Genomic DNA, 24,205 nt, shown 5'->3' with positions numbered 1-24,205 from the left:
CACTCCGCTGCAGGAGCACCACCAGCTGCTATCGACGACAACGGCGCCAAAGTAAAGCAAGCCAAGCCGAGCCCGCCCCGCCTGGCCGCGCCCCGTCCCGTCCCGTCCCGCCCCGCCCCGCCCCTCCCCTCCCCTCCAGGTGCGAGGTGGAGCAGGAAGCGACGGCGGCGGCCGCGCAGGGGATCCGCGCCCGCCTCGGCGCCGGGCCCATGCAGGGAGATGGCGGCTCGGCGGGCGCTGGCCGCGCTCCTGACCGCGCTCCTGACGGCCTCGGCGCAGCTCCTGCAGCGGGAAGGTAGGAAGGGTGCGGCGGGGGCTGCGCCCAGGCGGCTTCTTCTCAGGCGCGGGCTGGGAGGGGGCCTCCCCGGTGTGCGGCCGAGCCGTGCCTGCCTGGCCTTGGCCGCACCGCAGAGGCTGGTGGCTCTGTGCTCATTGCCGTGTCCTGCTGCTCGTCTAACAGTTATTAAAAAAGGGAGGAAGGGTCCTGCAGCGCCGACGTGCTCGGACATTCTTTACAATGCTGAAATAAGGACGTCCAGTTTCAGCACCCATCCGCTGGGCATCCCTTTTCCCTTTGCTTTTAAATAAATGCTAACGAGATAAATGCTTTGATCTTTCTATCTATGGGAGTAACTTCACAAAGTGTTCTCTCTGGATGCCAGAGAGTCAGTCAGCTGAAGTCCCTGTGAGGAGCAGGAGCCGTGTTGGACCCTGCAGTCCCATAGGCTTCTAAGCAAATACAAATTATGTTTCTGTAGAGCACTGGGTGAAGTGTGCAGGTAGAGAAACGAAATGGCCCAGCTGGGAGGCTGCTGGTCACTACCAGCTCTGCAGCTCTTCAAAGGTCTTGTACAATTCCTTGTGCAATTCCTTGAAATCTCATGTATAAACCTTGTGGATAATTTTTTTAATTCCTGTGTGTGACCCCAAAAGAATTCCAGTTAGGATGTGCAGTGTGTGGGGTTTTCCTCAATTTCGTAAGCTTGCTTGACTGCAAAAAAAATGCTCATTCTTTTGTCTAATTAGTATCTCTAAAACAATAGCTATTAGTAATATTATAACAATTAAGAGTTATTAGTCTTTGTTGTAGTCTTTAACATGACTTTTATAATTATTATACATAATAATAATTATTATCGTTACTATTATTATCTTTTGTTAAAGACTGCATCCTTCCATATGTAAAAACTGCCGAGTTAATCACAGTGACTACAAATAACGTAAAGAGCCTGATGTGAAATTTGTGCTTTGTTAGCTTTTCTGTTACCATTAACTGTGCTGGTTATGCTGAAATGTGGCTCGTGGCCATTTTTATTACAAACAACACAGTCTGAACATTGACTGAAACTGGATGGCACTGAGGTTTAGGCTTAAAGCTATGTAGGCTTCATAATAAAATATTTCCATTGAATGTACTGCCTCAGCTGTCAAGTGAATGACAGCTGTTTGCTTCTCTAAGCATTTCAACATTTCCCTGAGCAGAGGTTTGTCCTGAGAACCCAAGATAGTTCAGGTTTTCCCCCAGAGCCCTATGCAGTTTTTACTTTTTAAGGAGTTCCCTTTGCCCTGGTGCTGACTTGAGACAGGCTCTGCTTTTGCTGCATTTTGGCTGCAAGTTGCAGCGGTCTCCCTTTCAGCAAGGCCAGGTTTAGGCTGGGTGTGCAGAACCATGCATGAGATGGTTATAAGGCATGCTCTGATGGGATGGTTACAAACTGCGCAGCACGTATCTCTGAAGCTCGTCATCCACAATGGAGTTCATTCCTCTCTTGTATTCTCCCTCCACTCTTTCCTGGCAGGTATAGTTTTGTCCTTGCTGTTCTCTAGCCATGTGTAGGTCAAGCATGGCTGGTCCTATTGTCTTCAGAGGAGCTGGTGGGTTTTCTTGAGGTGTAATTTCATGCAAAATATCCATTATGAAGTGAAACATTGGTTAACTGTGGAAAACTGGAAAAAGAAACATTTGGTGCAGTAGCTGTGCGTACACGTGGGAGTGTGAATAGAGTATTGCCTACCTGACCTTTGAAAATGTGTTTGCAACTGAAAATGTATTTCTTTGAAGCACGACTAATGAAATGGATCAGACTTTTATGATGTCTGTGAAACAGGCAAACAATTCAGATTTAAATTATCCTTATGTGATAAAATCTGCCTATGTGCTGTTGGTGTAAGAAGTGAATTTGCACATAGTGCTGCTCCGATTTGTGTTCCACCTTCCAGTCAACTTCTTCTTGGCAACTGACTGTGCTGCATCAGTCAGAGCATTTAAGCCTGCCTTTTAATATCAAATTGAAATAAAATTTTAAAAAGCAAGCTGTTAGCAGGGTCCTTTGATGGTTCTGACAGAATATCAGTAAGTGGCCTGTTTGAGCTCCTGAAAGTTGGGAAAAACTGGATTATATCCATTCTGAGAGGCCACTTGCTCACTCAGTTGAGACCACAACTGGTGTGCATAAGTATTGGATTGTACCTTTGTCTTTTTGCTTGCCTCATGCCCTTATTAGTATGTAGAAAAGTGTGTGTAGTGTGCATAGTGTTTATTATGTGTCTCAATTCTGGCACTACAACCTTAAATTTTAAATTTTGCACCAGAAAATGCACTTCTTCCCCCTGCTCCCTTCCCAAATGGTCTAACAGGGGGAAAGACTAAAGATGGAGCTTTTTCTGTGACTTTAGCCATCTTGCTCAGGTATCTGTTAAGCCTCGGTTCTGCAGCCTGGGTTGATTTGTTGGAGCCAAAATCCTTAACAAGTTCCTGTCTTTTAGTAGGACTCAGCTGATAGACCCTGGGGACCATCCCTCACCTTGAAAACTTCTCTGATCTGATGGAGGTGTGACCATACAGATTCCTCTTGCTCAACATCTGCTTGTGCCACCAGGGTGTGAAGGAAAGGATGTGGGTTGTACTATGCTTACTGTTGACTACTGGTTTTTGTGTGAGCAAAATCTTGTGTTTCCATATTAGCTGGTGACAGAGGCAAGGGTTTGCTGCCTGTAGTGCAGATAGTACAAATAGGACCTCCTGGAAGACCTTCAGGAAGAGCCAGGTGAAAAAAATCATGCTGTAAGGTCTTGGAGATGTGCATTTCATGTATGTTAGTAAGATCAAGTCTGCTGCTGAGTGCCCAGGCTGCTAGTACTGTAGGAAAACACATTTTAATTATTTCTCTTTACTTATCCCCTATAATGGGGGTGGGGGGGGAAGGAAGTCCTGCCCTTGCCTGTTCCATTGGACACCTTTCAACAACCTTCCTCAAGGGTGGAAGAGCCAGCTTTGAGTTGGGCCTTGGGATTTCTTGGGGAGCAAAGTGAGCAGTGTGGTTACTCCCTGTTGGAGCAGACTCTTACTTTGGGAGGTATGATCACACCAGCATTCTGGAATTGGTTCTGTCTTTTCTGGGCCCTTGGGTAGAGCTGAGAGATTAGTATATGGACACAGCAAACTGTGAGGGGTGACAAGGGGTGATGATCTGAAGCTGTTCAGAAGTGAGAGACAAAGCTGTGTGCTGATTGTGAAATGTGCTTTTCCACCTTGGTTAACCAGAGCCAAAGCTCAAGAGCTGTTCAGACATGCTTGAAGATGCTGCCTCCTCACTGGATTACATCAAAGTAGGGAGAGACTGCACAAGCAAACAGCTCTATGATCAAGAGAGGCTCCTGTAGTGACTTGTTCGTGCAGTGTGACATTTCCTTGTCAAGTTGTGCAGACCCACGTCCTGTACATTTTGTATGTTGCAGGTAAGCTCCTGGTCAGCTTGCAGACAGCTTTTTCCAAGCTCTGCATCTCGCTTCCACAGAAGCAACAAAACTTCCTGTCTGTAAAATAATAATGAAGAAAAGGCAGCTCAGCATCAGTGTTCTGCTTTCTCTAATTGCAGTTAGGCTTGCCAAATCCCAAAGGGGCTTTTTTCCCCACTTGTGCTGAAGAAACCTTTTAAGAATGTCTTTTGCAAAAGTTTATATGAATGTCTTAATTATTATTTTCCCAAAAGATTCCTGAGAAAGGGATAGAAGTACTGAAATGTATAATTACTTTGTTGACAGTTATTTGAAGTCTGAAGTTGCTTTATTCCTGGTAGGCATTCCAAATTAATGAACTGAACAACTTTTGAGCGAGCAACTTTGTTGGAATGGGGTACTTGCAGACCTTCCCTGGTGAATTCTTGTCACATCACTGTCTCAGGAGTGACTACTCTTCCTCCCTGATCAGGAGGAGAATGGGATTTGTGACATCTTGCCTGCTTCTCATCCCCATCCTGGCTATCAGTGAAGATTAGGCAGCTGTACTGTGGCTGAGGAATGAGTCTTCTCTTCCAGGTGCCGTCTCCTGACATGTGGGTGGTTACTCTGACCTCATAGTCACTGACAGCATCTATCTGTGTTTACAAACTTTGCAGATTGTAAGCCTTAATTTTCTGAGTGATTCTCTGAAAGCAAACCTTTAGCAAAATATGGACATCCTATCTCAAGCAAGTGTAGTATTGGAAGATGGGTCCAAACATAAGGAAGAAATTCTTTGCAGCGGTGGTGGCGAGGGACTGGAACAGGTTGCCCTGAGAAGTTGTGAATGCCCCCTCCCTGAAAATCTTCAAGGCCAGGTTGGATACAGCTTTAGGCAACCTGGTCCTAGTGGAAGGTGTCCCTGCCCATGGCAGGTGGCTTGAAGCTAGGTGATCTTCAAGGTCCCTTCCAACCCAAACCATTCTATGATTCTAGGTTTCTGTGATGACATCATTGAACAACGTAAAGCATAGTTAGTTCTGTAAACAGAAAGCTTGTTTACTTTGTAAAGTCCAACAGAATTCCAGCAGCTTGCAGCAGGCAGAGCTGGATGTAGGATGTGGCTGTGATCTCCATTTGCTCCTTACAGCACTATTTAGTAGATGGGAAGGGTATAAACAATATATGGGTCCTGACTAACTTTGCCGAGGGCTTCAGGAGCATGAAGAGAACTACCTGGATGGGTGTTGCAGGTGGAATTGGAGTGATGAATGGCATTTGGCCAATCAGGTGCTGTAGTTGAACTGGGGAGGTAGACTGACTGACAAAGAAAGGTTCAGTAAGGCAGGTACAAAACATTTGAGTAAGGAAAACAGGGAGATATTTACACTTTTGAATATCCTTTGACCTGTTGTTGGCAGGCTTGAGTCCAACTCAATGTGGTGCTGATGGACATTGTTTAGTGATGGACTTGGCAGTGCTAGGTTTATGGTTGGACTCTATGATCTTAAAGATCTTTTCCTACCCAAACCATTCTATGATTTTAGCTGTGCAGTGAATAATTGTGTTGGAGGTGATGGGGAAACAGATGACAAGGTGCAGCTGTTGGTGCATCTCTTAGCTGAGCCATTGGGGCATTTGCTTGGCCTGTGGGAGCTGGAGCCTGTGATCCTCTTTCAGGTTCCCTCGGGAGGCAAAGGCTGTCCTGAATGGATTGCTCTGAATGTGACCTGATGCTGGTATCTCCTATACTCAGGCTGTCTGTTAGATCAGGAAGAGGGAAGTTCATATGGCTCGAAACTGAAGTCATTCTGCTTCTGGCCTGGTTACTGTGTTGAGTCATATTCCTTGCTTCCCAATGTCTTGCTGTGACCTTACAGTGGGTTGTGTGTGGTGGCTACAGCAGGCTACAAGTGTGGCTGTAGGCCAGCATCTAGCAGGCCTCAGATGAGCTATCCAGGAGAGCCTACCAAGCTGTAGAGGCAAATGCTGGGGTAGCATCCCTGTCCTGAAGGTACGAAGCACTGTGGTGGATGAGTCTGTTTTTTGGAGAGGTGTGTTGGGTTGTGTGGGTTCAGATTCCCCCTGGGCAGAACAGGGGTTTGGAACTAGCTACTTCATATCCGGAGTAAGCATTGCCGCTACCCGTCTGGGGCAGCAGCTCATCGACTCCAGCTGCTGCAGGCCTGTGAATGGGCTCTGAGTCAGCCACAGCCAGCTGGGCTGTGTTAAAAACGTCTGTGGGGGAACAAGCTACAGTGCAACCAGAACGAGCAAACTCACTCTTTTTTAATGTTATTTTGGGATGAATGAACATGTGCTGGCGTTGTTGGTGGCTCTTGTGCGCTTTGGTTTCTGATCAGTCTGGGGTGTTTTGATTGTTCCAAGTCATGTGAAATGATCCACAGAGCCTCATGGATAAATTGCTGCCATAAAATGCAGCCATGTAGTCAAAACTAGTTGGACTGTGTTCTGCCTCCTGCTCTGTTTAGCAAGGCATTGTGAATAGCCATAAAAACCGCTGTCCTGCCAAGTCCTTGTATGCTAGATGTGTGCTCCCTGTGAGTGCCACTGCTCTCCAGCTGTCTTCTACCTTGTATCCTTCTCTGGGACAGAAAAAATGTCCTTTTGACAGCTATATATACACATAAAAAAATATTAGGAGATTAGTGTCAGGTACAACCACAGTAAATCCATTTAGGCTAACCTTTGTGGAGTAATCCAACTTGTTCTGCACTTTGTTTCTAACTCAAGTTGGAGAACTCTGAGCCATGAAACTGATGAAAGGTTTGGAAAAACCAACCTATTGAGAAACAGCTGGCCAAGGTGTGCTTGCACAGACAGGAGCATTACTCTAGTGATACAGGGATGCTGTGATGAGACAAATGTCACAAAGGTGCAGTCTAACTGAGGATAAGCAGCAGTGAAATACAGCTGCAGCAGGGAAGATGCATCTTGAGGTTAGGGCAGTTGAAGAAACAGCCAAGGGAGGCTGCAAAACTAGTAGCTTAGAGGGGAAAAAAAATAGCATGAGATCAGATGTCTGTGTCAGCTTGTGAACCAGGTCAGAACTGGAGGCTTCACTGCTGATACTTTCTAGCCCAGCAATTTCATTGTTGGGTAGGCAGAGAGTAGATGCAGCTTGGTAATGCTTGCTCTTGTCGGTGTGGATATCCTGTGTGTCATCCCTGTGCAGTGCTAACTGGGCGTGGAAATTCCTTCTCTACAGGAAAGCTGTACAGTTACTGGTAATCCTCATAAAGAGGCATGCAGTGGGAACCATGGGCAAAGACAGATTGGTGTGAGTCACCAGGAGACTCACTTGTGTTTATAAAAGCTCTGCAGGAAAGATGCTCTCCAAGTAGTCTCTCTATTGTGCTGCATGTGTTTGGCTGTAGTTTGGGGGCTGGCATCTTTGGAATCCCTGGATATACTTTCTGCATGATTTCTTTTTCCCATTTTTCCTATGAAAATGCGACTTGATAGTCTAACGGAGCTTACGACATTGCTTGCAGCTGGCTGCTGTTGACATTACAGCACTGTGCTCCTATTTCTTGGACAAAATGATTACCTGTGAAGTTTCAGCTCAGCGAGCTAATTAAGCAATAATCTAGCTGGTGTCTGTCCTGACAGCTTTGTTGAGCCCAGCTGGGTGTAGATCTGCATCCTTGTTGCCTGCTGGGCTGCCAGCATGTTGATGGTTGCAGCACATCTGCCATTTGGGGCAGAAATGAGTGTGACAATTACCATATGCAAGGAAAAAGTCTCTTTTTGTCTCTAGCTATTAATTACTGGTATTGTGCTATTAACCCTTCATAGCTGGAAGACATAAAGATCAGAAAAATGACATCTGTCGTGGTCAGAGGGTGTGGAAAACAAAACTCTGGGCTAGGCTGGAAAACTGCTTCTTCCCAAAGAATGAGGAGGAGCTGCCCTGGCTGCTGGCTTTGCTTTGCTCTTTCCTTTTCCCCACCCTGTGGACATTGCCCCTGTGGTTGTCCTGTGTGCTCAGAAGGTCGCTGCACAAGGCAGTTCCTAAACCCAGACTGAAAACCTCTGTGGCAGCTTTTTTTAAAGGCAGAAATGCAGGTATCAAGCAGTGCCAGCCATTGCAAGAGGCAAGGTAACTCAGTTAGGCTCTTGGGTCAGAGAAACATCCCATCAGTTAAAAGCTGTAGGAAACTTACTCAGTGACCAGGTTCTCACTAATGATGTTAGAGGGTTGGTAAAGTTGTCATAGCAGGTGTGTGCAGAAATTTGCAAGCCTTCTGGTCTTTGAAGTTTTCATTTAAATCCTCTGATCCCAGAGGCAAATAAGCAAGGCAGTTTCAAGGGCTTGCAAGTCTTTTGACTCCAAGATTGTGTAGAAAGGCTGGAAAAAAGGCTTAAGACCAATAAAACTCAAATAAAAGCATGATGGGGTGTCTGTCACATCCCACCTGTAAGCTGGGGGAGTGACTTAGATTTGCAAATCCCTTTGGTGTGGATTAATGTGAAATAACACTCAAGGTCCATACATAAACATCAGCTTCACTGGGAGATATCATGCTGGGCTCAGCCCTTACAGTATCTCTGTGAGTATTCTCTTCAGTCCTACACCCCTGAGCAGTGAGATGTTTGATGCCTGGTGTTTGCAGACCTAGAGCTGCAATGTTCCTGGTGGCAGGGAAGGACAGCAGCCTGTGCTGACTGCTCCGTCACCAGGGCTTTTGCAAAGCATTGCCATGGGAGTCAGACCCTGCAAAACCATGAGGGTGCTGAAAAAAACAGAGGATTTGAAAGGGATTCTTCTGGAGAACTGTGCTGCTGGGTTTGCTGGGAAAAATGTTTCATTTTTTGGGTTAATGAGCAAGAGGATTCCCAAGCTGGTGTATGGGCAGAACATTGCCCTGTGTGTTGTCATACTCAAGGAGCAGATCTTTTTGAACAGGATTTGGGATACTCTTATTTCTAGATCTTTGTGCCTTCTGTGCTGCTAAGGGACATCACATGGATGGTGATGTTCTCTCAGGGAAGGAGTTGTAAAAGGTGGGGACGGCAGGAGGGGCCATGCCCACGTGTAGAAATCTCTGTTGGGGTGTGCTTTTGATGTTGCTGGAGTATCTCCTCTGGGCTGCAGTAAATGGTGAGACAGACCCAGGGATCCATGTGCAGCTGAAGTTGAGACTTGCTTTGTTGTGTGGCTGCTGAATAAACTTCCCAAACTGAGTCACAGCTTCATAGGTGCCTTCAGAAGTGAAGCAGACCTTATGATGGGCATAACAGAACAAAACCTAGCACTGGGACAAAAGAAATTAGAAAGGAGTAGCTGAGTCAGTTCTAAAATGTGATAAAAATGCTCAGAGAGGTTGTGGGGTCTCCTTCTCTGGAGACATTCAAAACCTGTCTGGATGTGTTCCTGTGTGACCTGCCCTGGGTGATCCTGCTCTGGCAGGGGAGTTGGACTCCATGATCTCTGGAGGTCCCTTCCAAACCCTACTATTCTGTTTCTGTGATAAATAGTGCTGGTGGGAGTGAACTGGAGCAGAACTAGTCCTGCACAAGTTCCATGTATACCTCTGTGAGCACATGCAGCAAGGGGATATCTGTCATCAGTGGAAGAGCTGAAGCCTTTTCTCCTGGTCCAACACCAGGAACTTCTGAAAACATAGATGCAAATATTTCTTCTGGCACCTGTGGGGATGTGTAGAGAGGCTGGTGATGCTGATACTGCTAGTAACACAATACCTCTCCTGTTTTTTTCTTTCTTTTAGCTTCCTTTACAATCTCACTTCGTAAAGCAGACTCCATCACAGTGACGATTAAACCCAGGCCTGGCATCTCACCAGGTTGTCAAATGCATGTTAAAAATGCCACCAGGTCTGAACTGAAGATAAAGCCAGGAGAGAATGCCACTTTCACCTTCACTTGTAGAGCTCCAGAGAAATATTTCACCATGAAGATTCAGAAGAACATTGGTAAGATACTGGCTTTCAGTTTTTCCTCTGGTAAAACCAGATACCTTTTCTTCTTGTTACTGTAATAAGGCCTTCCCTGTAATCTTGGGTAAGAAGAAATCTTTGGACAATGATAAATAACCTTGAATTGCAAGTTAAAGGAGTTTTTCCTTGTATTTAAAGAATGTTATGGAAGTCAAGAATCTCAACATTTGAAAATGTTGTAACTAAAGTTTCCCTTGCTTTGGATGTATCCCTGGTGTATGTATGTTGATGTTCTCTTCAATGGCATTCAGTCTTCGGTGACATCTTTGTTACTTCTGGGGTTGTGTTCAAGGGTAATTCTCTTCACATTTTGTAGTTTTACTCATATGATTCATGCAAATAATCTTCACTTAATTTCAGCTGGGGTTGTTCACCCTAGGAAGAGAATACTTTGGAGGGATCTTAGAGCTGCCTTCCAATAGCTGAAGGGATCCTACAGGAAGGCTGCAGAGGGACTTTTCCTAAGGGTGTCTAGAGACAGGACAGGGGGGGATAGTTTGAAGCTGAGGGAGAGCAGGATTAGACTGGATCTGAGGAAAAAGTTCTTCAGTAGGAGGGTGGTGAGACTCTGGCATAGGCTACTCAGGGAGGTTGTGGATGTCTCCTTCCTGAGGGTGTTCAAGGCTGGGTTGGGTTAGGCCAAGTCCAGTTGATAGGTGTCCCTTCCTGTGGCAGGCAGGTTGGAGTAGATGATCTCTGAGGTCTCTTCCAACCTGAGCCATTCTAGGATTCTATGATTATATGTTTCTTAGATGCACTTTTTTTTCCAAATTGAAGTCTAGGCAAAGATTAAAGTATGCATATTTTTAGTGTCCAACTTAGAATACCAATAATTTGGATTTTTCAGATTGAAGTTTTCTAAGTTCTTCCCAGACCCTGCAGTGGCAGTTATTTATCCCTTTTGCAAAACCTGGGGCACATCAGGGCACCAAGGAAGCAAAGATACAGGTCCTGATAAGCAGTGGAAGTTCTGAAGATGACTGATTGACCAGGAATTCGCTGAGTGACATGGGATAAAATCACTTCTCTAGATCATGATTTCCAACTTTCCTGACATGGCATTTCTCCCTTTTGCCTGTTCCTCCTCTGCCCTATTCACTAAATACTTTCTAAATTCTTCAGCAAACAAGGTGGGAATGGTAGAGACAATGAATCCCTTCTGTTAGTCAGCCTGACTAAAGCAGGTTTATCCTGTCTGCTCTGGGGACTGGCAGTCCTGTTCAGGCTGTGCTATAGGAGTGTCTTGTAATGCTTGTACACGTTAAGTGCAAGCTGAAAATGGTGAAAATAGGAACGAAAGGGAAGGTGTCCCATTGCTCATTTACTTGCATGCCTCCCAGTGTCTCATGGCTATTCTCTCTCTGCATGCAGACTGTGTGTCAGGCCCATGTCCCTTTGGAGAGGTTCACCTTTACCCACCAAGACTGCCTCGCCTGAACAGGACTTTCGTCTGGGACGTGAAGGCAAGCACAAAAGCTGGGCTGGAGCTGAAGTTTTCTACCCCGTGGCTGAGGCAGATTGAGCCAGGAGAGACCTGCCCAGATTCTGTTAGCTACAACATCAACAGCTCTATAGACACAGCCACAGTCAACATTGGCAGCTTCTGCAGGAACGGCTCAGTGTCTCGCATCAAGCTGCTGGGAGGAGTTGTCCTGTCCCTGCACCTCCCCTGGGACTCCCCTCTCACCACCTCGGGCTTCAACATCGCCAATAGGACTTCCATAAAGCGTGAGTAGGGATTAGTGTTTCCTCACCCTGGAACAGCAGAGTTGGAATGAGCCAAGAAGGTGATTTGCTGTGTGCCATGTGTATTTGGGTTTGTTTATTTTTAAATAAAGTTTCCTTAGCTTCTGGAGCCTCAAACCAATGCCTCTCTTAAGGAGAGAAAGGTGGGAAAAAGTGGAATCATGCCTGGAAGGCACATGAGACTGATTAAATACAACTCTCTGTTTCAACCTGCACAGTAACATGGAACATTGTGTAATAATCTTCTTAAAATACCTGGAATATTACATAGCAATCAGCAGGCAGCTTTTTGATCTTGTGACAAACCCTCTTTGGGAGTTTTCCTTGCTCTGTACTTGAATTCTGCAGTTGTTTCTGTAAGTTATAAAAGGAACCTGGAGCACATCTGAACTTCTAGAACATGAGGTTTTGTAACTCCAGGTTCTCCTTACAGTTGCACATTGTTTCTGGGGTCCTAGAGTGGGTCAGAGCATCTTTTGTTGCCTAAAATCCAGTGAAGCAGAAGCAGTTGGCAGTTTGCATGTTTGCTCTTGCAAAGCAGGAGCAGGAGAAGGAACTAGAATCTTACCAAAACAAAGGCTTAGCTTGTCCATGTGGCTGAAAGGTGAGCCCACTAAACTGAAAGTGCACTATTAATATATCCCTTGTCGTGTAATTGAAGATAAAATCATCAACCTGAGTTACGTGTTTTAGTCTAAGGGGTTTGAAGTAACCTGATCTGTAGCTGAAGTGGATGATCTCACTGTCAAGATAAAAGTACTCTCCTCCTGGGGTGTTAGCCATGCCAATGTGTCTTCACTAATTGCAACTTGTTTTGTGTGGATTTATTTCCCTCCTGGTTTAGGACTGTGCATCATCGAATCCATTTTGGAGGGGGAGTCCTCGATCACGCTGATGTCCCCCAACTACCCGCTGGGCTTTCCAGAGGACGAGCTCATGACATGGCAGTTTGTGGTTCCTCCCAACATGAGAGCAAGCGTGTTTTTCCACAACTACAGCCTCTCCAACTGTGAAAGGAAAGAGGAGAGGGTGGAGTACTACATCCCTGGCTCTGTCAGCAACCCAGAGGTGTTCAAGCTGAGTGACAGCCAGCCTGCCAATATCCCTGGCAGCTTCAACCTATCCCTGCAGGGCTGCGATCAGGATGCTCAGAACCCAGGAGCCCTCCGCTTGCTCTTCCAAGTGGTTGTTCAGCACCCACAGGTCAATGAGAGTAAGTACAGAATCAGAATGGCAGGGGGTGGCAGGAACCTTTGGAGATCATCTAGTCCAATCCTCCTGCTAAAGCAAGCTACCTAGGGCAGGTTGCACAGGATCACATCCAGACGGATTTGGAGTCTCACCAGAGAAGGAAATGTCACTATCTCTCTGGGCAGCCTCCTCCAGGGCTCTGTCACCCTCTCAGGAATGAAGTGTTCCTCATGTTCAGATGGAACTTCCTGTGTTCTAATTTGTGCTCACTGCCCCTTGTCTCTTGCTGGGCACCACTGAAAAGAGTCTGGCCCCATCTCTTGACTCCTGCTTTTTAGGTATTTGTAAGCATCGAAGTATCTGCCTGCCCTTTCTATTGATTTTGCTTAGAGACACTTGGGCTGAGCACCACAAGGAAGAGAAATACTGGGGATCTTGTCTTTTTCTTGGATCCTCCTCGAGTTTTACCCTGCTGGAATTACAGCAGGGCAAGCAGTGATGCTGGAATGTGCAATGTGATGCTCTCTTGCAGGTTTTACACTGTAGCTTGTAAACAGAGATTCTTTTCCTTTTCCAGTACCTGCATCATGTAATTGAAAAGCATCTTGAACTGCTGCAGTGTGAGGGCTTTCATGTTGCATAAACAAAGCTAAGCACTGCCTAGCTGTTCCCTGGTGACTGAATTCCCTCCGGGCTCCCAGTCCTACTCTCTGGCCAGGACCATAACTGCTTGTTCGAAGTTGTCTCTGCTCCCCTGTCCTTGCCTGTTCTCCAGTACAGAAATCAAGTTCAGGCTTGTTTGAACAGTTTTGTTCTCAGCTGTCAAATGCAACATTTTTAAGATGATTCTTAACGTGAGCCTGAGTTTCTGCTCTGACACAAGAAGTCACTTACCAGGAGAGCAGGTTTCACTTTGTCAGGCAGCAAGATCTGCAGAATGAAGTGGTGAAATAAGAGATGTAAAATTGTCTCCATACTGGCAATGGCATCACTGGGCATTTGTTTCCTTCCTTTCTTCCTTCATCTGGTTATTATTTTGCTTCCTAGAGAATCACAGAATGGCTCAGGTTGGAAGGGACCTCAGAGCTCATCTACTCCAAACTTTCCTCCATGGGCACAGACACCTCTCCATTAGCCTTGGCTGCTCAAGGCCTCATCCAACCTGGCCTTCAGCGCCCCCAGGGAGGAGACATCCACAACCTCCATGGGCAGCCTCTTCCAGAGTCTCACCCCCCTCCTACTGAAGAACTTCTTCCTCAGATCCAGTCTAACGCTGCTCTCCCTCAGCTTCAAACCATTCCTCCTTGTCCTGTCTCTAGACACCCTTAGAAAAAGTTCCTCTTCAGGATCCCTTCAGGTATTGGAAGGCAGCTCTAAGGTCCCCCCTGAAGTCTTCTCCAGACTGAACCCCAGCTTCCTCAGCCTGTCTACATAGCAGATGTGCTCCAACCCTTGGATCATCTTTGTGGCCTCCTCTGGACTCACTCCAACAGCTCTGTGTCCTTCTGCTGGGGACACCACAACTGGAGGCAGTATTCGAACCCTGAACAAACGTCATCTAGTGTGAAGAAGTCACACAAGACACAGAAGTTACCAGTAACATACTCCACTAAAAACATCCCCCCACATACTTGGATGTTCTTTAGGTTTCTTGTTTGTTTGGGTTTTTTTTAACCGAAATTCAGACTGAGCTTGGCTTGACACTGTGACCTGTAACACCAGAGCACTTGTCTGAAAAAAGGAAATGAAAGGCCGGGCTAGCCAATGAGCTATGGAGGTAGTAATTCATCCTCTGGCTTCTTAGCTCTGATCTCAATTCTTGGGGGAGGTGAATAATCAAGGTTAATAATCAATCACCTCCTTGCTGAAGAGGAGCAGGGGAGGAAAGTCCACACTCTGGATTACCACTGCAGAGGGAAAGTTTGAGTGGCCTGTACCTTGAAGTTACAGATGCAGAATGGGTCTGGAGCAGTGATGGCTTGCAGCCCAGAAGGCCAATGGCATCCTGGGCTGCATCAAAAGCAGCGTTGCCAGCAGATCCAGAGAGGTGATTCTGCCACTTTGCTCTGGTGAAACCTCACCTGAAGTGCTGTGTGGAGTTCTGGAGCCCTCAACACAGGAAGGACATGGACCTGATGAAGAGGGTCCAGAGGAGGGCAGAGAAATGATCAGGGGGTTGGTGCACCTCTGCTACAAGGATAGGCTGAGGGAGCTGGGGGTGTTCAGCCTGGAGAAGAGGAGGCTCTGGGGAGATCTAACAGCAGCCTACCAGTACCTGAAGGATACAAGAAGAATGGGGAGAGACTGTTTGCAAAGGCCTGCAGGGTCAGGACAAGGGGCAATGGCTTCAAACTAGAGAAGGGCAGATTTAAGTTGGATATCAGGAGGAAGCTCTTCACTATGAGGGTGGTAGAACACTGGAACAGGTTGCCCAGGGAGGTGGTTAAGGCCTCATCCCTGGAGATATTCAAGGTGAGGCTCAACGAGGCCCTGGGCAACCTGGTCTAGTTGGGCATGTCCCTGCTGACTGTGGGGAGGTCAGACTGGATGAGCTTTGGAGGTCCCTTCCAGGCTGGACTGTTCTATGACTCTATGATCTCACCACAGTAATCCTCAGTTCTTTGTCTAGCATGACCATGTTCACATACAGCATTGTTTGTTGAGATTGTTGTTAACCAAATCATCTTTGCGTGTTACATCTGGGATGCCAGACAGAGTGAAAACATTGCATTCAGTTAATCAGCTTTATCTCCCTTCTGCTTGGGAAAGCAAAGAAGAAATTTAATATATTTATGGCTAGGAGACAAGATGGTAATCTAGAAAATAAAAACCAGGTTGTCATTTATTGAACGAGGTGCAAGTAATAAACCACTTGGATTTAAGAGGCGAGTGATTTCTCCAGGGATTTTATAGGATTTCATGAGCGATTTTGAGTTACATAAATTGCATCAAAGATTCAGATTCAGCCCTCAGGACAGTATTGAAACTTTGATTTAAAAAAAAAAAAAAAAAGGCAAAAAGTGCCATCAGCAGTGTGCAAGTGAAACATGGCTCTTTTTAAAAATGCATTGGGATCTGCATCTTCTCAGAGCTTCACAAGCTTTTGGGTGTTCCACAGCTGTCATCTGAATAGAGGAAAATACAGCTCTTTAAATAGAAATCACTTCTGGATCTAACCCTTTCTGTCTTTCACTGCTGGAAAAAAATTAACCAAAACAAAAACATTCTGAAGAACAAGTTACCTTGCAGTAGAAGGTTGGACCTGTTTGCTTTTTGTGTGTCCAGTTTTTCACACAGGACAAAGCTATTCACCTTTTGTTTATGACTTGGAGATACATAGCTAAAAGCAGAAAAGGAAGAGCAAAAATAGTGTGTGTGTGTATAATATTTCATGTTATTTTTCAGTCATGGAATGTTTTGGGTTGGAAGGAACCTTAAAGATCACTTAGTTACCCCTGCCATGGGCAGGGACAACTTCCAATAGAGTAGATTGCTGTCTTGACATCAGACACATGTGCCTTGTTATCAGCATAAAGATGCTGTGTGGACCCGGTGTCTGTCTTCCCATGTGAGAGTGAATCCTTGTGAACTAGGCTGCAATCCATCATCTGGAGTATTTTCCTCTTTTCTTATTTTTCCCTCTACCATGTAATCCAAGTATTTCCAACTGCTGTTAGCTGGCATGGGAGAGGATGTTTGTCATCCCTCCTTGCCTCTTTTGTCCAGACAGTACCTGATGGAAGCTGAGGCCTTGAAGCCACTTGGCTAGGGCCCCTCAGCAATAAATCCTGACCCTTTGGCCTTTGTTTCTTGTTTGTAAATATCACACACAGGGAGTACACATGGGCTTGTGGAAGTAGATCTCATAAAGGGTTGTGATGTTCCAGTTAGGCCAGAGCAGATGTGGTTTCTGTCAGTCATTAGGGTAGGAAACTCACAGAAAATGGCTGTGGTTGGTAGGACCTCTGGAGGTCAGCTAATCCAACCTCCTGCTAGAGCAGGGGCAGCTAGAGCAGGCTTCCTAGGACCATGTCCAGTTTCAATGTGTCTCCAAAGACTTCACAGCTTCTCTGAGTAGCCTCTTTCACTTCTTGTACTGGGCAACCCAGAACTTGACCCAGCACTTGCAGATCTCTCACCAGTGTTTTAGGGGAGGGGGAGACTTGCCTTGCTCAGCTTACTGCCAATCCTTGAAGGCTCTAATGGCCTTCATAACAACTGCCAGCACTTCTGCTGAGGTATGGTACTGAGCCTTTTGATCCATACTGATACTTGCATTTAAGGTAGCTTAATCTTTAACTGTCTCCAGAGAAGCAGATGTGGACCTCTTGGGGGAACACATTTCAGGTAGTTGGCTGAGCTCATCACATTCTAGCCTAACCTGTTGAGAAAGGGCTTCTGTCCCTGTCGCTCTGTTAGAGCTGGGAAGTAGTAGGGGCAGTGGGCTCGAAACTAAGTTAGGAGTGACATGATGCTACCTGAGCTTGCGTCGTGCTGATGGAGAGCAGTGAATGATGTATTCTGAACTAACCTAGAAATGGGTACTGCAGATGGTGAGGAGAGGTGGGGAGTACATGGGGTGAGGGGAGATGGGGAGTACATAGGAGGAGAGGTGGGGAGTATGTGGGGTGAGGAGAGACAGAGGAAGTTCTGCTTCACCCCATGCCAGTAATTCTCTGGGATGTTTTCATTGCAGATGTCACTCATTTGGTGGACCTGAGCAAGGAGAAAAACATGAGTGTGACAATACACTTTGAAGGATGGCCCAGCCACGTGCCCCTCATGTCTGAACCTGTGTGCCTCATCTGTAAGGATCCTCGCACCTGTGACCGCGTCCTGACTTTAGCGTCCGGTGCTGCCTACAAGATCTCCTTCCTCTGCAAAGACTTGTCCCGCCTGAGGATCACAGCTGAGAAAGGCATAAGTATGGCAAAAGTGGCTTACCTTGTCTCCTGGGGAATACTTCTGTGAGCTGTTCCTCAGTGGTCAGCCAAACCTTGGGTTTGGCTTTAAACAGAGTGTGATCGGAAACCAAGCGTGGGCCAGCAGGGAGATGACTACAATGAATCTGGAGGTGACCTTGTTCACCAGGTCGTTTTGCCTTTGAAAATAGAAACTCTGTAGCTGTTCCTAGAAGGGAAAGGACAGAAAGCACCTAAGACTCTCCCTGAAAACTGCAAAATACAGAAATGGAGCAGGAGAATCCTAAATCTGACCATGAAAATGCAGGACCAAGGCTACCACCAGGAATGAATCCTTGTGCCGCTTCTACTTGCTCAGTGCTTTCATTTAGCAGTAGAGAAGGAATTTTACAGTCTAGATTTGGACCTTGGCTGGTTGTCCTGGGTTCTGCTAGGATAGGGTGAATTGGTTTTATGTTTTATTTTCACAAGAACTTGGGAGAGGTCACAGCAAAGGCAGCCAACTGAGCCAGCAGACAGAGTGTTTGATACCATGGTGGTGCCATGCCTGCTAGATAAGGGGAGGGCTGGGCAGGGCAAGCGCCAGTGATTCAAGTAAGCAGCTGTGGTGGGACAGGATCAGGTGGAAGGGTCAGGCTGGGCCACCATGGTCAGCACAGTCATGTATCACTCTCTTTGTGTGATGTTTCATTGGGATTAGTGTTCATCTTTTTTTTTTTTTTCCTTCTCTCTTGGTGTTGTTCTTTTAAACTTCTTATGTCAGCCCATGGGAGTTTGCCTTTTTCTTCTGATTTGCCTTCCCATCCCAGTGGGGTGAGCAGCTATGCTGGGCTCACTGTCTGCAACAGTTATTTCCTCTGCTAGAAAAATACAACCCTTGGGACTTGATTTTGTGCTTGCAGGCTGTGTTGATCTCCGATGGTGTCAGAGGAAGATCTATTCCCTTTCTGTGCCCAAGGCCATTACCCAGTTGCCAGTCCAGCTGCATAGATTTATTTGGAAGCTCTTGGCTCCCAGTCAGCTCAACATAGAAATCACATCTCCATCTTTGAAACTTCAGCAACACGTCCCAGAGCAGAGGTGCAACACGAGCTACAGTTACGGCATTGTCAGTGCCACCCCCACAACAGAGTTGACTGTTGGTGTCTTCTGTCCTGGTGGCTCCATTGAGAAGATTCAGATGAGGAATAATATCACCATAGCCTTAAAAACCTTTGGTAAAGGGTTCCTCAACGAGTCTAACCGCCAGGATCTCAAAATGTCTTTTGTGCCACACATTAAAGGTAAGGTGGTGGTTTGTACTTCTTTGTGGTACAGTGGTGGACCTCTGAATGTGCTTCTCAGAGCACAGATGGGCAGACAGAAATCAAAGTTCTTTACAGTTTTCTTTACAGACTTCTTTACAGTTGAGTCCTGGAGTCATTTCTTGGGCTGGTCTTTCTCTGAGTCAATGACGTGGCTATTCCTTGGAAGAAGGAAGGCTCTTTGTCCTCCAGGTTGTGGGAAATTCTGCAGATTTGTCTGTGCTCATTACTGATGTGGAAGGGCTGATGTGTAGATTGTCTTGCTGGTACTGGGATGCAGTTGACTGGATAAACTTGCTGCTCAGAGGTATAGGTGGGACCAGATAATTTTACATGCTGGAAGAGAAAGCTTTAATACAAGAGGTAACAAAGCTGATTTTTTCCCCTCCCCTTTCCTTTCCCTTCCCTGCAGACGAGTGCACCTTCACCGTGAGCCCAGGCCCAAAAGACAAAGTTCACTTGCAGACGCCCAACTGGCCATATGGCCTGCCCCCTTACGTCTCCATATCCTGGTACATAATGGTGCCCAGCAAGCAGGTGGCTCGGCTTGGCTTCTCCAAGGAGCGCATGGGCATCGCCTGCCAGACCGGCCGCGCGTACCTCAACGTGAAGGAGGAGGCGGCGGGTGCAGAGGAGACAGTGCGGCGTGAGGACGAGCTGCTGCCCAAGCCAAAGGACATGTACCATGACTTCTGGGTCAACATCTCCAACTGCAAACCCACCGAGAAGATGCAGCTGACCTTGCAGTTCTGGGTGACTTTCACTGACAAGCAGATAGGTGAGGCCTGTCCGGCTCTGCTGGTTTGCTTTCTCTTGGGGCAACGTGGAGTGCCTGGAGCACATGGCCTACAAGGAGTGGCTGAGGGAGCCTGGAGTGTTCAGCCTGGAGGAGGCTGAGGGGAGACCTCATTGCTCTCTACAGCTCCCTGAAGGGAGGTTGGAGCAAGGAGGGGGCAGCCTCTTCTCCTTGGTGGCAAGTGACAGGACCAGAGGAAATAGTTCCAAGCTGCACGAGAGGAAGTTCAGGCTGGGTGTTAGGAAATACTTCTGCACTGGAAGGGTTCTCAGACATTGGAATGGTCTGCCCAGGGCAGTGCTGGAGTCACCATCCCTGGAGTTGTTTAAGCAGCCTGTGGACCTGGCACTTAGGGACTTAGTCTTGTGTTGACCCTTCAGTGCTGGGTTGAGGGTTGGACTGGATGAGCTTGGAGGTGTCTTCCAACCAGATAGGTTCTGTGATTCTGTGAACAGTGATGGATGCTGGTCCAGCTTGGGGGTGGATTTTCTTGAATCCTTGTCTTCAGAAATATCCAACCTTCAAAAAACCTGAGAGCTACAGCTGGGTACTTTTGGAGGCTGAGGAGGAAGGAGGAGGTTTTGTGAGGTGCTGGGATCTTTGTGGTGTGGGGCTTCTCTTGTTGTTTGTTTTTGGAGACAGGGGATTGCAGGGCTTGCAGGGAAGCAAGACTGAATTTGTTTAATTAATTAATTGAAGATCACAGCCAGAATGTATAAGAAGACGAAGTGATACTTTTTTCCCTCCTAAGGTTGCAGACCTGGTGAACAGCTTGGGATTTGACTGTGCAGACCCACTCATTCCAGTAGCCTTTGCTCCATGTTAGCAGTTCAATTAATCTCAGTGTTCACAGGAGCAGGAAATCATCCCTGGGGCAGGGCTGAACGTTCAGTGGAGAGTGCCCTGACTGCTAGCAGCAAAATCGGCATTTGTGATGTCTTTCATCTCCATAAAACATAAATCATTTCTTTCAAGGCATTTTTAGGGTGGGCTGTGCCTATGTAATCTGGCTTCACGTTTACTCTTCCTCTCAGCCTGTGGGAGACTTGCTGTATGTAGGAGCACTGGCTGCACAGGCTAAAGCTGCAGAAATACCAAATTTCATTCACAAATTTTTCCTTTTACAATTTTTTGGATGACTTATACTGCTTTTAAAATGCAGAGTGTTTTTCTTAACCCACACCTGCACTTTTCTAATCAGTTTCATGACTCTTGGAAATCCCCAGCCAACACAACTTGTGTATTTCAGAGGGGGGGGTTTGCACTGAGGGGAAGTTTGGGAACTGTAGCTGTTTTTTGTTGAGTCCTGTGTCTCTCTGTGCCTTCGTCTCTTCCCTGCCTGTTCAGCCAGAGGGTTGAGATGCTGCAGGTAGGTTTAGCAGCACAGGAGCTACTCTTGGAGGTGGGGTGGGTTCATTGGGTGTTTTGGCTGTACTGCTGCTAGCAGTAGAGGAGTTTGTCCTTTCTTGACCTCCAGCCTCTTAGAAATAGCTTGTGGTGAGCATGGCTCCAAAACCCCTGCTCTGCAGGCAGCTGGGACACTTCAACTCCTGAGGAGGTTCAAACCCAGACAGCTTTTAGGAGCAAGATGGATGTATTCTCCCTCTTGCTCAGTGTCCTTGTCCCTTGTCTGTTGCAGACCTAGGAGTGATACTTGCTGCGGTGGCTGGGGCTGGAGTTCTCACAGCTATTGGACTGACTGTGTGCTGTGTGAAGAAGAAGTAAGTTTGTAATTCAGCAGGTCAAGAAGGCTTTATGAGAGAGCTGTTGGACCCTCTGTTTCATGTGTTGATCTAGATCCCAAGAACAAGGGTTTGAAGCATAAAGTAGGCAATGGTGGGGGAAGTGGTGGGACTCCAGGAATGCTGTGTTACTCTAAGTTGACTGAGTAGAGCAGCATTCCTGGAGTTGTATTACTCCAACTCCCAGTGCACTGCCTGCCTTGGCCTTAGCATAGGCTTCTGTCTGTGCTCTAAGGAAGGAATTGGACTGCAGCAGCAGTTGCTGTGAAATGAAACTGCATTGAGTGTGGCTGCTGCTTGTGCCACTCTAGATGAAACTTGGCTCAAAGAAGCTGTGAGCTCACCCAGATATACAAGGACCTACCCTTCATCTACACAACCTCCAGCACTTCTGGAGTTTGCATATCCAGTGTGAGCATTTTTCTATGAGATGAGCTCTTGGGGAGGGAACTGAGTTGTGCAAAGCAAAGGTGCATAGCACTGGTGCAAGCAAGGCCTGAAGTCACCCGTAATGTGGGGTTTCTGACAGTGCTGCCAGGGTGCTTGGGTACAGAGCTGGAATGGATTTGTGCATTGTGACGACCAGAGCAGTGCTGAGCACTATTCTCTGCCACATGGGAAAGACATTACAGAGTTAAACATCTTTGGTTCACAAAATGCAACCAAGAAAAGTTCACTCTACATTTGCAGAGGAGCCACTGTCTTGTCTTCAGTAGTGCTCAGCCTTGTTCCGGCAGGATCTGGTGGCCTCTAGGTCCTGCTCATGTCGGTAGATGTCACAAGACTCGTTACAGCTGGGACTCCTGTGCTTGGGAGGCTGTTGGAGTTAATTTAGCAGACTTCAGGGTGGGCAGAGCAGCTGTTGGTAATCAGACAGCATGCAGTTGCCTGTTAGCAAAGCCTGTCTGGGCTCAACTCACTTCCAAGACTGCAGGCAAAGCCCTCAGTGCAGGTAGCCTGCCTGGACCTGGCTGGTGGGGATGGGAGAACAGAAGCTGTCCCTGTTCAGTTCAGACACAGCAGCCATGTGGTGTTTCTGACCTGCTAACCATTTGCTGTCTCTGACAGGAAGAAGAAGAGCCAGGACCCCATGGTGGGAGTGTACAATGCCAACGTCAACACCCAAGCACCTGGCAAACAGAAGCTGCTCAGGAAAGGGAGGCAGAACAATGAGTCCCATGTCTATGCAGTCATTGATGATGCTATGGTCTATGGGCACTTGCTGAAAGAGGCCAATGGCTTAGTTGCTCCAGAAGTTGATGTGTACCGGCCTTTTGATGGACCCATGGGTCCAGTGCCGCCTTCTCCACCTCCCTTCTCCTTCAGGAAAGACACAAAACGCTCTTCTAACCCTGAGGAGCTTCCACCTCTGACAGACACAGATCCTGACACCTACACATTTGCTCATCAGAAACTGGGGCAAGTGGAGGACACTGGAGACACAAGTGAAAAGAACCATGGAGAAATGAGCTTGTCCTTGCTGGAGAGGAAGGAGCAGGATGGCTTAGTGGAGTAATTTTACACCAGGTGTAGCAGTTTCCTGTGGAAACAGAGAGATGTAAGGACAGGAGTCTAGGAAAAGAACCTGAAGAGGAGTGTTACTTCTGAAATGTTTTCATTTGGTTTGTGTGTGTATTTTTTGGTTGTTTCTGTTTAAACTTCAGCTGTTGATAGCCTTCAGTTTCAGAGTGAGCATCCAGCAAACTCCAGACCAGTTGAGACAATCCAGGACTGCATACTTCTGGTTGTGAAACAGGTAGCAAAGGAGCAAAGGTGAACTCCTGCTTTTTATTAAAACATCAGGAAAATTAATTCCTGACTGCCAGCTACAAAAGTGCCAACTGATAGAGCAGGAAAAGTTTGGTCACGTAATTCCTCCTCTCACAAGGCCTTTGATTGCAAGTGCTGGCTGGCAACTCTCAGATGTCTCAATGAAGCCCTAGGCTGCACAGATGTCTGAGTGAAGGAGGGGACACTGTCATCTCCTTGCTGCTGAGTATTCAGCATAGCTAGGCTGCTGGTGGCTGTGTAAGCCTGGTGCAGGACCATATGTGCCATCTGGAAGAGCTCTATGTGTGCAGATCAGCTTCAACGCTCGAGCTTGGGCTCTCCCAGGTCACAGGTTAGAGGTTTTCTGTGATTTCCACCTGGTGTTGTTACATTTGCATAGCACTGTGTAAGCCTGCACCAAAGACTCCATTTCCTTTCCTTTTTAACCAAAAAACAGTTTCAGAAGTCCACAGCACTACATTTCAGGTGCCTGTGGCATTTACATTTTACTGATGTCTTGTACTATGGGCTCGAGAGTGAGGATTCAATGAAGAAATAAGGCTGTGGCCATCCAGCTGCTCACTGATGCTTTTCTCTACACCTGTTAGAGGTGGCTGTTTAATAAGGATTTAAAAAGGGGGTAAAAACCCCAAATGGTTTCCAGCAGGATGTTTCTCTGGAATGTAAAGAGAGAGAGTGAAGCCAAAAGGGAAGCCCAGGTTATTTTTTGTTTGCTTTGTTGTTTGTTCTTGTTTTTTAATCAATCTAAATTTAACAGTGGGGGCAGCTCCTCATTTCTAGTGAGCCTTGGACTTCAGGTGCCTTTGGAAGGGCACCTCTTGACATTAGGTAACTGGGCTCATTTTTTAAGTGCCATAGTTGTCATGCCCCTCAGATCCTGTGCCTTCGAAAACTTGAGTGCCAGATCTTCATGCAGGGGGCTACAGGTACATGACTGAAGTTGCCTTTTCTCTACAAACATCTGGCTTGGCCAGGTGTGCAGTTGCTGAGGGTGTTTGCAATCTGGAGTGCA

General features: G+C 46.8%; 1 protein-coding gene across 1 annotated transcript; it reads left to right on the top strand.

Moving 5' to 3' along the window:
* Positions 1–219: 219 nt before the first annotated feature.
* On the top strand, positions 220–22,918 carry CDCP1 (CUB domain containing protein 1). The gene is made up of 9 exons (XM_054385045.1): positions 220–295; positions 9,474–9,677; positions 11,073–11,429; positions 12,292–12,660; positions 17,335–17,562; positions 18,463–18,843; positions 19,277–19,642; positions 21,300–21,381; positions 22,471–22,918. The coding sequence occupies exons 1-9, from the start codon at positions 220–222 to the stop codon at positions 22,916–22,918; spliced, it is 2,511 nt and encodes an 836-aa protein (XP_054241020.1).
* The last annotated feature ends 1,287 nt before the right edge of the window (positions 22,919–24,205 follow it).

This window comes from Indicator indicator, chromosome 11, assembly GCF_027791375.1.
Source record: "Indicator indicator isolate 239-I01 chromosome 11, UM_Iind_1.1, whole genome shotgun sequence".
Taxonomy (NCBI): domain Eukaryota; kingdom Metazoa; phylum Chordata; class Aves; order Piciformes; family Indicatoridae; genus Indicator; species Indicator indicator.
This window is presented reverse-complemented; position numbering and strand designations above follow the sequence as displayed.

Coding starts and splice junctions, on each gene's coding strand:
- CDCP1 (XM_054385045.1), top strand. CDS start 220: ATGGCGGCTCGGCGGGCGCTGGCCGCGCTCCTGACCGCGCTCCTGACG. Junction 17,563..18,462: donor CACAGCTGAGAAAGGCATAA/GTATGGCAAAAG, acceptor TTGTGCTTGCAG/GCTGTGTTGATCTCCGATGG. Junction 19,643..21,299: donor TTTCACTGACAAGCAGATAG/GTGAGGCCTGTC, acceptor TGTCTGTTGCAG/ACCTAGGAGTGATACTTGCT.